This window comes from Monodelphis domestica, chromosome 2 (genome assembly GCF_027887165.1).
Source record: "Monodelphis domestica isolate mMonDom1 chromosome 2, mMonDom1.pri, whole genome shotgun sequence".
Classification (NCBI taxonomy): Eukaryota; Metazoa; Chordata; class Mammalia; order Didelphimorphia; family Didelphidae; genus Monodelphis; species Monodelphis domestica.
This window is the reverse complement of record NC_077228.1, coordinates 293,535,315-293,549,052: the sequence shown is the minus strand read 5'-3', so window position 1 is coordinate 293,549,052 and position 13,738 is coordinate 293,535,315. Positions and strand designations below refer to the sequence as shown.

General features: G+C 37.6%; 1 protein-coding gene across 3 annotated transcripts in view; it reads left to right on the top strand.

Annotated features, from left to right (window-relative positions):
• PTCHD4 (patched domain containing 4) overlaps positions 1-13,483 on the top strand; it is a 355,118-nt gene extending 341,635 nt beyond the window's left edge. For all 3 annotated transcript variants that reach the window (XM_007484054.2, XM_007484055.2, XM_001369221.3), the window contains one exon: positions 3,251-13,483. In XM_007484054.2, the coding sequence (XP_007484116.1) occupies positions 3,251-4,884 (1,634 nt within the window). In that variant the 3' untranslated portion in view covers positions 4,885-13,483. The remainder of the gene's footprint in view (positions 1-3,250) is intronic.
• The last annotated feature ends 255 nt before the right edge of the window (positions 13,484-13,738 follow it).

Sequence of the window (13,738 nt, the reverse complement as noted above, 5' to 3'; positions counted from 1 at the left end):
GTAAAAAGCACTGCCTAGGAATCAAGACATCTGGCTCTTCTCTGTGCTCTTCTACTACACATTTGCCCTTGGGCTACTTGCTTTTTCTGTGAGCCTCAGGATTTTTTTTTCCTTTATAAAATTCAGAAATTAGACTATAAACTCTGAATTTTTTTTCATCTTTAATATTCTAAGATTCTATCAAAGCAGTATATAACAAAAAGCTATAAACATCATGTTCTCAGTAAGAGGAAAGTAATAAAACTATTGTAAAAAAGGAGGCTTCCTTCTTTTATAATGAAAGGGGATTGGCTGGTTTATACCAATAGAGAAGTTAAAATTACCAAGTGATCGGGGAATATGGAGGTTAGGGTAAACCCAATTGATGGAGAGAAGATGGCAGGATCTCTTCCTCCCCAGGGTGAACTGGAGCAGAAGTTTGAGAGAAAGTTTCAGAGAGAGAGTTTCAGAGAGAAAGAAAGATGACTTTCTCTCTCTCCTTTCTCAAGGGGTATTTAACAGACTATATCCCTTGAGTTCCTATAGGAGCAAAAGCTAAGGGGAAGAGATGTCAGTTCCCCTGTAAGAACCTTCTGATAAAGGTTTCTAATCTACCTTCCTCAATGGAGACTGTGTGACAGACCTAGTCTGGTCTTGCCACAGAAAGGTGTGGGCTCAAGCTTTGAGTCCAAATTACCTAGTACCCTTCCTGTTATAGAGATAGACCAAACCCAAATCTGACTCATAACTAAGGGTTTGTTGAAGAGATGGGGTAAAATAGGATTAAAGGAAAATGGGAGGAGGTTGCCCTGTCAAGTTAAACTCACAGCAGCTGGATCAAGAGGCTGGTACCTGAGCCCACAAACGTCTCAGCCCCTTTCCCAACTGACTGCTTTCTTTATGATCTCTAAGGTAATATATCCTAAAACTAAATCTTAAATTAGTTCAGGGAAGGCTAAGAGAGACCAAGAAGAATCAAGAGGGCTGGGCTCAGGTTTTGTGTGAGTACTTTACAGTGCCTTCTCAGGATCTTGGTAGCAGGTGGAGGAAACAGTAGAATGAATTTCTTTGGAGAATACAGCTTCAGGAATTAAAGGTAGGAAATCTGGGTCTTCTCTTGTGACTTTAAGAATCCCTTCAGCCACTCAGAACTGAACCAATCCACTTTCAGTCCTAGCTCCAAAGGCCCTAGGGCTCTCCAGAATCCTCCCCAGTCAACAGTTCTCTCTCATAATCCCTTGTTGCCCAAACTCACTCCAGCTCCTGTCCATCAACTGTAGAATTCTAAAAGCCTTCCTTTCCAATCCCTACATTATAGAAAAGAAACCCTTTTTTCCAGAATGGTACTGCTTTGGTTTCTTGCATGCACTTTGTGTGTGTGTGTGTGTGTGTGTGTGTGTGTGTGTGTGTATACACACTGTATCTATACACATATTGGGTGTATATATAACATGTATATATAGACATATATTCTTTCATCGGAGCCCTAAAAACAAATTCCTACTTATTCTTTGTTGTTCAGTCATTCAATCATGCCCAACTCTTTGTGACCCCATGGACCACAGTATCCACAAGAGACAGGAGAGTAGTTTGCCATTTCCTTCTCCAGTGGATCCTTTTGTCATACAATCAGAGGTTAAGTGTGTGTGCCCTGGGTCACACACCTAGGAAGTATCTAAGACTGGATTTGAATGCAAGTCTTCCTGATACTAGGCCCAGCATTCCACCCATTATGTCACCTAGCTGGCTCTTGGGCATGCAGAGGTTAAATTGCTTGCTCAAGGTTATACAGCTAGGAAGTATCTGAGTTCAGATTTGAATTCACATCTTGCTGACTCCAAGCCCAGGGCTCTTAGTCACTGAGCCCACAGCTGCTTCTAAACATGATCCCTATCTGAATTGCTTACTGCCTGTCTCTCTAACTTCTGCATTTATTTTTTTTTTTTGAACTGTTTCAAATCACCGAACAATTTCCTAAATGAAGCAACTTGAGTTGATATGTTTGATTCTTCATATAATCCCAACTGAAAAGATAAATTGAAGGAGGAAACCTTATATGGTGGCAAGAGGGAAGAACCAGAAGTTAAAGAGTTTAAATCCTAGTTCTAATTTAAGAGCTAGGTGCCTTTAGGCATTAGAGTAGGAAGAGTACTTGACAAGGAAATCTCAGTTCCCCAACTCCTCTAAGACTTTTTTTTTCTCCCCTTTGGACATCAGTGTCCTCCTAAGTCAATATATGCAATTGGAGAAAATTCCTATGTTTTTCACCTCAGAATCCTGATGGAAATGTCTCTTGGCCTCAATTTTGTTATGAGTAAAATGGGAATCTATAATACTTGGAATTATGCACTCACTGAGGTGGTTTTAAGAAAATTCTTTATAAGTATTAATTTATTATAGCAAAGTTATTATGCACCTTAAACAACATTGTTTTAAGTACTATAAGTAATGCAAAGGAATATGATAGTGATTTCTTTCTTTAATAAACATAATACCTAATTTAGGTAGACAAAATATATGGAGAGGAAAAAACCACTTTATGGGACTAAATACTGTATAGTACAGATAAGAATATTATTGTACTCTATAGGTTCACAAATTCAGAATTTGCTCGATTCAATGTAGAACTTGCCTTGCCTTGGTAGATCAAATTTGAGAGACTTTTGTCAGAAAAAAAAAATTGTATCCCAGTTATACAGGATTTTTAAGAGTAATGAACTCTGAAGCTCAAAGCTAATCCTACCTTCAACCCTAAACTCAGTGATGAGCATCACCAACCCACCTAGAATTCCCTTGAATTATATCAGGATTCTCAAAAGGGAATCCCAGAATAGTGCACTAGATATACTCCACAGTGTTTGGAACTTAGAGTCAAGGTATAATCTACATTCTAAGATAGTTGTTAGGACAAAATGAGATATTATTTGTAAGGTACTTTACAAATCTTAAAGCGCTATGTGAATATTAGCTATTATTTTTATTCTTATGTGTGCACTGCAGGTGCCTCCCATGAATTGCATGGAACTTATACCTTCAAACACATGAGTATATGTGAGTCTTCCATTAATTGTACAGAATTATTGCTTGTAATGAATCTGCATGCTCAAGCTTTCCACCACTCCTATATAATGTTGCCATCTTTAACTGTCAGTGTGTCTGGAGTCTTCTTGGCAAAGAATTATAATACCCTGCAGTGAACAAGAAAAGTTTGAGAACCATTGAAGTGCAGAATAAGAATTTGTATTCATTTATTCTGTATTGTTATTTATAGGTCATGGAACAAAAGGAGTATTTGAGCTTCTATCAGGATGGAGGAGAACCAGAGAGAACCTGCCCTTCAAAGACAGGGTTGCTGATGCCTATTCTGATGTGATGGTCACCTATACCATGACCAGTTCCTTGTACTTCATTACGTTTGGTATGGGTGCCAGCCCTTTCACCAACATTGAGGCTGTGAAGGTCTTCTGTCAGAATATGTGTGTCTCCATCCTATTGAACTACTTCTACATTTTCTCTTTCTTTGGCTCCTGCCTAGTCTTTGCCGGCCAACTAGAACAGAACCGTTACCACAGTATCTTTTGCTGCAAAATTCCTTCTGCGGAATACCTAGATCGCAAGCCAGTCTGGTTCCAGACGGTGATGAGTGATGGGCATCAACAGACTTCTCATCATGAGACCAACCCCTACCAGAACCACTTCATTCAGCATTTTCTCCGGGAACATTACAATGAATGGATCACAAATATCTATGTGAAACCATTTGTCGTTATCCTCTATCTCATCTACGCTTCCTTTTCCTTTATGGGCTGTTTGCAGATCAGCGATGGCGCCAACATCATCAGCCTGCTTGCCAGTGATTCCCCCAGTGTCTCCTACGCCATCCTACAGCAAGAATACTTCAGCAATTACAGTCCAGTGATTGGATTTTATGTATATGAACCCCTTGAGTACTGGAACGGCACGGTCCAGGAAGACTTAAGGAGACTTTGCAGTGGCTTCACCGCTGTGTCGTGGGTTGAACAGTATTACCAGTTCCTGAAAGTCAGCAACATCAGTGCAAGTAACAAAAGTGACTTCATCAGCGTCCTGCAAAATTCCTTTTTAAAAAAGCCAGAGTACCAGCACTTCCGGAACGATATCATTTTCTCCAAGGCAGGAGATGAAAGCAATATCATTGCTTCTCGCTTGTATCTGGTGGCCAGGACTAGCAGAGACAAGCAGAAGGAAGTAATAGAAGTACTAGATAAACTGAGACCCCTGTCTCTTGCCAAGAGCATTCGGTTCATTGTGTTCAATCCTTCTTTTGTTTTCATGGATCACTATGGCTTGTCTGTCACCATGCCTGTTCTGATCGCTGGCTTTGGGGTCCTTCTGATGTTAATTTTAACTTTCTTCTTAGTGATCCACCCTCTGGGAAACTTCTGGCTAATTCTCAGTGTCACCTCAATAGAGTTGGGCGTTCTGGGCTTGATGACGCTATGGAACGTAGACATGGATTGCATTTCTATCTTGTGCCTTATCTACACTTTAAATTTTTCCATTGATCACTGTGCACCCCTGCTTTACACATTTGTATTAGCAACTGAGCACACCCGAACTCAGTGTATCAAAAGCTCCCTGCAAGAGCATGGGACAGCCATTTTGCAAAATGTTACTTCTTTTCTTATTGGGTTGGTCCCCCTCCTGTTTGTGCCTTCGAACTTGACCTTCACACTGTTCAAATGCTTGCTGCTCACCGGGAGTTGCACGCTTCTGCACTGTTTTGTTATCTTACCTGTTTTCCTAACTTTCTTTCCCCCCTCCAAAAAGCACCACAAGAAAAAGAAACGTGCTAAACGAAAGGAGCGGGAGGAGATCGAGTGCATAGAAATCCAAGAGAATCCTGATCACGTCACAACTGTCTGAGAGGCTTAGACAAACTGAATTACGTTTTTTTTCCTCCAAATGTCGCACAAAGATGCAGGAAAGCTCAGACCGCAACTGCTTGGGCTGGCCAAATGTCACAAGGCAAGCCAGATTCAGAGTGGATTATTCACACACATCAAAGTGCCAGCTTTTTCTGGGAAGGGGGGAAGTAATAGTTGAGGTTTTTTTGTTGTTGTTTTGTTTTGTTTTTCCAGAAAAAGTTCTGTTTCGAACTTTAGTCTTCCCTACAGACTGGTTTCTTGAAGAAATCGTGAGGCTTTGCAAGGGAATCTGTGAACTAGTCATATATTAAGATGGAAGGTCAAAGTTATTTTTGAAGTGAAAAAAGTTAGAAGTATTTGTGGTGGGGGGAAGAGCATACAAAAGGCAAGGGGGTGGGAAATGAAAGAATTCTCAAATTTGCCGTGGCACTTTTCATATTTGTTTTCTGAACAGATTGGTCCAAGGAAACCTATGCACTTGGGAAGTAGATATTTAAACAAGTCTAAACCAAAGGACTTCCCAATTCATTTTCTGTCTATGTGTATATATATATATGTTTATATGTATATATGTGATATATACATATACATGTATTTGTATTTAATATATATTGTGATCCATGTGGAAGAAAGTGCCCATTTGCAGACTTGCTGGTCATTTCTGTAACTGTCCACTTTGGCTCTGCCCAAATACAGAAAACCAGCTAGGGCCATGTAAAATCAGCTGAGAGGTCAATATACTTTGAAGGGGAATTATCAACAATATGCTAAGTTACCTCTGACTTGTGATAAGCAGAATAAACAAACCAACAAATGCATTAGAAAGGATTTGTGAGGCAATCAGTCTCTGAATCCTTACATCAAATGTCTTCTGATGCCAGATATAATCAGTACCCTCTTAGTCAGAGATCTTGTTATTTTACTTATCCCAAAGCAGAGCTAATAGTCTTAATGGTTTTTAATGGTCTTTAAATGGTTTCTTCCATCTGGGCAGGGTGATCTGCCTATTTGAAAAGAGGAATAAAATCTAAAAATAGGCAGATTTGCACATATGGACCATAACATATTTCTATGTGTGTATGTATGTGTGTGAATGTATGTGTACCACAATTAAGACGTCCTCATTATCTGGATGGTAAAGTTGTTATGCTATGGAATATAGATAATGAATGTAGGCAAAGAGAGAGAAAACAGGGCAATACATGAAATGAAATAGAGTAAAATGGATCTTCTCCACTCATTATGAGCTTGCTAACTAAATCTTAGCATAAAATATTCTAATCCCTGTTAATTCTAGTACGCACCTTGCATCAACGTGAATGTGAAATTAAACCAGGTCACAATCAGTATGATAATGATCACTATACCTATTCTAGTACCATCTTGTAGCTTCCTACAATAGCATTGTCTTTGTTACCTGTAAATTGTGTCTCAGAGGGGCTACTTACTTCCTTAAGGGATCACAGATCTCCTCAGGCAGTAAATAACCATGACTTTTGCCAACTCTTTCTGGGAGATTCCATGTAGTGGAGAAGCATTTTTGGTTAAAGGTGTACAGCTGATCTCCTTGCTAGCAGACAGAACTGAGTCTGCTTTGTGCTTCCTTGGGTTAGCTCTGCACCTCCAATAACAAGAATTACTAGAAGATGCCTTTTGCCATACTCCCAGCAGCAAAATGATTTCAGTTTTAGGCAGGAATGAGCAAACTCCAATCTCATGTGACATTCTACAACACTTCCCTTTTCTTGCATGGAAGAAGGTTGTTGTATCTAGCTGCTTTTGCATCTATATATTTTCATTGGCACGTGCAGCTAAAAACCAAGAGGAGAGCCATGGAGACTATTTCAGTAGATCTCTATCCTAGTGAAACCTTTTTAAAGGAAGTTGAACACACGATGCACCAAACAAAAGCAAACAAGAATGCCAATCTATGAGCTGGAATGGTTTCTCTGGATTTAAAGTGGAAAGAGAACATTCTCCAAAATAAATATGTATCTGTTAAATGAGGGAGGGGAAGAAGGAATGCCAAGCAAAAATTGTTTAATTAAGGGAGTTTGCTACATCCTTCCTTGGGTATATCCAGTTTATAATAAATGAGCAATGTCTTCCAGATCATGGCTGTACAGGTATAGATTATATGTCAAGATTTAGAAAAAATAGTATTTATGGGTAGGGTTATGTCATTCATCGCATCTGTGGATTCATGTCAAAGATACTTGAGGCCTCATTAAGAACTATGACTGTAGGAGGTTGTGTCTGGTACAGACAGAGCCTACACATCATAGTTGCGGATCTGAAATGCAAGCTCCTGAAGAATTTCCATCAGTATCCCTGATTTGAGAGGAAAGAGGCCATTAATAGTGGACTGACTAACATTTCCAAAATCATCTCCCATTTTTCTGGCTTATTTGTAGAAGCTGGGAGATAACTGCTGAGCTCTTATTGTCGAGTCATTTCAGTTGAGTCCAACTCTGTGACCCCATTTGGGGGTTTTATTGGCAAAGACTGGAGTGGTTTGCCATGAAAAGATATTAAATATCCAACCTCTCTCTTTGGACAATCTATCTGCTTCCTTGGATCACCATTCATGTGGCTTCCACCACAAATTTCAGCAGAAATTCTATATGCAAAGAAGACTAGTAATCTAAGGAGTAAAGCATATCAATGACTATCTCCATTCAGGGTCTAGTTTCCAATCCAGCCAAATTCAGCAGAGCAGTTGTCATAATAGTCCTCTATTCAAAAGAGGAATAAAAGACAGTAATAGTCTACTTCTAGAGTATCCTTCCATAATTTTACAACCCCAGAACTCTGCCTGATCCTCTTCCGTTGCTTAAGTCACAACCAGAATGGCACTTTGGGAGGTACATTAGCTTTTCCAGAGCAAAGTGGGGCCCCTTAGCACACACTGCAGCAATAATTTATAGAAATAGCATCACTTGCTTGGAGAGTTAAGACAGCTCCCTGTGTGTCTTACTCAGTCCTAGGAAGAAACTTAAGCATCAGGAGGATCTGACCAATTATTTTCTATCTCCTTTAGGAAATTGGGATTTATGAAATGACCTACTTTCTGGATACTTAAAAGGATTCTAAAACATGACAATATAATTTTGAGTCAGCTCCTTTCATTTTGCCACTTTCAGTAGCTTGCATGGATGTCTCCTTGTCTTCTCAGGACTGTACTCCATTTACTTCTCCTTGTCTGACAAATTCTGTTCGTGCTAATAACTTTATGTGATGCCAATATGTCGTCAGTCATCCTATGGGAGAAGAAGAAACTAACAGGGAAATTCTCTTCCTAGTCTACAAATGTGGTATGTTCCAGTTAATCCAGGAAGACATGGTTCTCAGAGTTTTCAGTTTGTTATCTGAAAGTAAGAGTTTATAGTTTGCTATTTGTTTTTAATTCACAAGACATGGGATAAAATTCAGTGAAGAAGAAAAAAAGAAATTCTCTGGGAATTAACTTGTATGAGTTATGATTTTGTTCCCATGGTTATTGCTATCTCATTGGGGAAATACCCAGTGAGTTTTACCACTTAAAAAGTATGCTTTGGACTTCAAGTTATTTTCTTCCATTTAATTAGAAAAAATAATTTATTTTAAGCAATTATTTAGTGAATATGTATGAAAATTGCTAGATTTTTATCAATTTTATCTTCCTTTAGCACTCACTAAGACATACCAAATTAGTGTTTGTTTCTTAAAGAATGGTTAATTTTACTCTCCCATAAGCTCCTTGAAAATTGTCTATGGGCTGCCTAAAAAGAAGGAAAGGTCAGTACTTTTTGTTATACATCAGCAAGACCCTATTGTCCATTCCCTTGCCTAACTCATTTTTGTCCTCAAAACCCAGGTAGTAACTTGTGTGGTAGATAATAGAATCAATTGTAACTAGTGATGCTCCTAGGTTACTCTAATAGGGTTGTCAAAGTCAATCTGTATAGCCATTCTTGCACACCAAATTCAGGAGGCTACAGTGGAAGCTCTGTCCATTTTGTAATTACCCATTGCACTTTCCCATAATAATCTATTCCTCTAATGCTTATGCTTAGAGCTAGAGATTAACCTTTGCCATTCAAAACTACTCCTAGGTGTTATTTTTATAAACTGTAAGTAAACTAAGTACATCAACATGATTTTTACGACCAAAATAGTTGTGAATGCACGACACTATGCATGTATTACTACTGATACTGCACAGATTTTACAAGTCACTTTTTCAGGGTTATTTATACCTTTTTAATACTCATATCACTCAATCATTATATTGCATCAAGATTCTTGTCCCAAGTACCTTGACTCTCTAATATTCTCTAGAAAAAGAAAAAGGACTACCCTTTATGTTACCCAATGATAGATTATGACTACTACTACTCCCAAACGGTGTTCCATTGGAGGGAAAGGATCTATGGGAAACTATGATATATAGATATTTTTAGTTATTTAAAATGTGAAATAGAGAGTTAATATGGCAGTGTAGACAGATTAATAACCCTAAAACTTAGAAAACCTGGGTTTAACATCTGCCTTTAAAACATAATGGCTATATGACCGTGGGCAAGTCACTTAAATTTCTTAGTGCCCAAAGGCAATTCTCTAGGTGTATAAAGTATAGAGAAAGTATCCATTTTTATTGGGCAAAAGAGGTTCTTTATCAAGAATTTCACTGTCAATAAAACCATAGGTCCAGTCTCATCTCTATATATCAAAAAAATTATCTGAATCAGTTTTTCCTCAGTTTCATTTATTTTTCTCCCATTTTTCTAGGATCCCCATTTATACTGTCTTTCTCTATACTCACAAGTTCACATCAATGGGAGGCCAGCTTTTATGGGTCCCATAAATTGATTTTGAGTCTCAACCTGTCTATGGTCAATTAGTTAGGGAATGACTACCCTACAGTATTCTTGGGGTTTTTCTCAGACTTGAATATGGCCTCTTGGGACTTCTGACAGATTCTGTGATGAGCCAGAGCAAGTGAGGCATTTTTTGTGCCATGTCTGTAATAAAAAGATGAACTTAGGAAATAACACTCTGAAGTTGAGAGTCAAATATTACCCTATGAAATGAAGGTATCCAGATGCTTGGTGTCCCCATACTCTCCATCAAAAGTGGTCAATTGTTCCAAAGTCCTTTGGAAGCCCATCAGCTCCATCAAACACATGTCTGTTTCTCTCCCTGAGTCACCAAAGAAGGAACTGCAAACATAAGGAGATTGATTCAAAACTCATTAGTTCTGAATATCTATTGATTTCAAGCCATCCTTCTTGAATCTGAACAAGGAAAACACCACCAGACCCACCATATCAACAATCTAAGGCAATTCTCCCCCAGTAGAGTTCTGCAAGTGAGCTCAGTGGACTGAACACTGACAAAAAAGTTGGTGTTTGTGCTTGTACTTGCCTTCAAAATAGTTACAACAAAGGCAATATCTCAATTAAAAATAGCTTCATACTGGAGGAAGCCAAAGATCCATCTTTATATCAGAATCAGTATGCCTATGAGCCAATTCTAGATATGAAATAATAGACTCCATAGTTTTAAGACAAAAAGAGGGGAAAAGGGCCTCTGGAATCATATACGTATAAGTATAAGACAGTATAAGATAACTTATTTTATGAACGTGATTATTCTCTCTAGTGACACAAATTGCCATGAAACCATGGATCCTTGAGTTATTTGGGGGGGGGGATATTTTTAGGTGCTCTGGAAATGTGACTAAGAGAACAGTGGGGTCTATGAGGAGAGATCAAGATTCTATAGTTGTCTGGACTGCAGACAAACCAGGGCATGGCCAGAGGGGTGCCTCAACATGATTAGTTCCTTAATGATGGGAAATAATCATTGTAAAAAACATCAGCTTATTTGAAGACTACCTCTGTTGTCAGATTCCGAATCTGGTCTCTTTCAGACAGGATGCTTGCTGGTTGTGTGCATGTACACACACACACACACACACACACACACACACACACACACACACACACGCACAAACACACAGAGTGGCCATTGTCATTTACTAAAAATGTCTTTGTAAACATGCTGTCTTTGGGAACCTGCTCTAGAAGGAAATTAGAAAATATTGTCTTGAATTATGCTTGGAGAGTTATTCTGATAAGGCAATTTCCACATATGTGAAACGAAATCTATAATCTCATTATTCCAATCTCTTCTTAAATTATAAGAACATGCCTCTGGCTTCCTAACAAAATGGAGGTTTATTTTGTTTTGTTTTATTCTTCCTTTTCATACCTCTTAAAATCATTTCAGTTCTGGTAAAAAAAAGAATTTTGCGAACAAAGAGTAGTATAAGCAAAAAAAAAAATCATTCAATAACCATTTTTTAACCTATCAGGGCAGTTCTAGTAGTTTGAATAGAAATATCTTTTTTTTTTCCTCTAGATCTTAGGCAAAAGAAATGGCAATCGTGTCCCAAATTAAGATTGCCCTTTGAGAATAGCTATTTTTGTTAACCAGGCATCAATTAATAACCATTTACTAAGTACCTACTCTGTGCCATGAATTGGAAACATGAAGACAAAAAATTGAGAGTAAAATGACAATGAAAAATTATGTAAGAATTAGAGCTTCTGTTACATTTGCATTTGAAAGTTTCTGAGCTGATTTTCTTCCCAAAGATAATAACACTTATGTTAATTTTCATGTCTTAAAACTGGGACTTACAGAAAAATTAACTTTACCACAGTTGAGCACATCACATCTTGGAAACCTAGGATTTAAATCTAGGTGATTTCTGTCATAATCACATTCTTGCATGGGCAATATGAGAAGTGATTTGTTTTTAATGTTCTCTTGACTCTCAGACTATAACTTAAAAGACTATCATCAACTGTGTCTAGTAGATGACAAAGTGGTCTCCTCCCTTCTAAAACTTATGTGGTGTCCTCTATTTAAGCACTGAAAGATTTCCTAGGGTGACTTCATCACTCCCAGGGTTCTTGCACACAAAGCCTCTGGGAAACCAATGGATTATTAAACTGGATATGAACAGCTTCAGAGGAACACTTAGGAAGAACTCATTGGTTTATTTTCTAGGAATAACAAAGAAAGTCTTCCAATGACAAAAGACAAGTGAACAGTGGTATAAGTCCGATGTTCTCTGGTGCTATATACATTAATCAACTTTGATTCTTGACCTTAGCATTCTTCTCTATGATGTAAGTGAGCCTTCAAGTTATCTAGTATAAGATAGTTCTCTGAACAGAAAAAAAGAGCCTCATTTGTTACTTGTGATTAATCCTGTTGCAAATAAAGCATTCCACAGAGATAGAGAAGTTCAGTTAGAAAGATAGATAGGGCTTCTCCTTCACTGATTATACCAGTATAATATACTAGAATTGTTTTAAAGGGATAATTGCAGAATCAGGTCAAAATCGGGCTAGAACACTAGAAAATTTGTTTTATTTTTTTTAATAAAATGTTGGGGTAGAACTACTAAATACAGATTTTTTTAAGGTACTAAACTCATTATTAATCTTCCAAAGTCCTAGTGATTTAAGCAATGGCTTTATTGCCTTTTCCTGTTATTTGTATGTAATTGTCAGCAATAGGCTTTCTATGCTCTGAAATAACACATAGGAAATCTGTCACTGCCTTAAAAAGGCAGAGATCTCCTCCAGCTACCTCAGAGGGGCATTTAAAAAGAAAATGGCATGCTGCATTTGATTTTTTAATGGCAATATTTCAAAGCAATATTATTTGTCATTGTCTCACAGACAAAAAATATCCCATTAATATTGTTTCATAACTTCAGATGATTTGAAATTTAAAAAGAATACACAGGCATAGACATCCAGGCCCACAAATGCATCAAGTGTGATGTCCATCAGCGTAAAACATGTTTGAGGCAATTATAATATTGTCTGCACACTAGTATTATCTCACAAAGTGCGTAGCGACCATATGTTCATAGAAAATGCACGTCCACCTCTAGGAAATGATCAGAATGCTATGTTTATTCCTGAACTACCTATGTCATAGGATTTTAGAATTAGAAGGGACTTTAGAGATAATTATTACCTATATCATCTTGGACAAATCATTTCCCTACTCTGGGCTTCAGTTAATTTATCTATAAAATGAAGTGGTAGGATTATAGAACTTCTAAAGTCTCTTCCAACTTTGACTGTGATTTTGATGATCCTTCAATACAATGCCCACATTTAAAAAATAAAGACACTGTGGCTCAGAGAGCGAAGGAGACTCATCCCAGGTCATGTAGTTATGGAAAGGGAGTCATAATGTAAACCTTTGCTAGCATTCACCTCACTGCAGACATAGTGTTTGTTTTTCTATATCACACTTCCTTCTCATATAACTTGCCTAACTTGGAGAGGGAAGGAAGTCAGCAGGTCAATGTTCTCTGATATTTTTTTATGATCTAATCTTATTTTTTTATGATCTAATAAGGACAGAGCTCTTAACCTGGATGGATAGGTTACATTGGATGCATGAACTTGTATTGGAAAACAAATACATCTTTCCTTTCACTAACCTGTTTTCTTTTTAATTGTATGTATTTTATTTTATGTTTTTTAAAATATTGTTCTAAAAATAAAGTCTATTGGCTTCACTAGATTTTCAGAGAACTTGATCTCACACACACACACACACACAAAGAGTTAAGAACTCTACTAGGATTTTTCTTGTTCTTGGTTGATCTACAAGTTCTAATATACAAGTATTTTTAAGAACTACCTACTCATTAAGGGAAAAAATGTATTTTTTGATACTTTGAAATTCTAGAAACTCATTCATTGAAAAGTTGAGAATAAATGGAAAGATTGCCCATATTTTAGCTGCTTCTTGTCCTTAACAGGGGTGAAGAG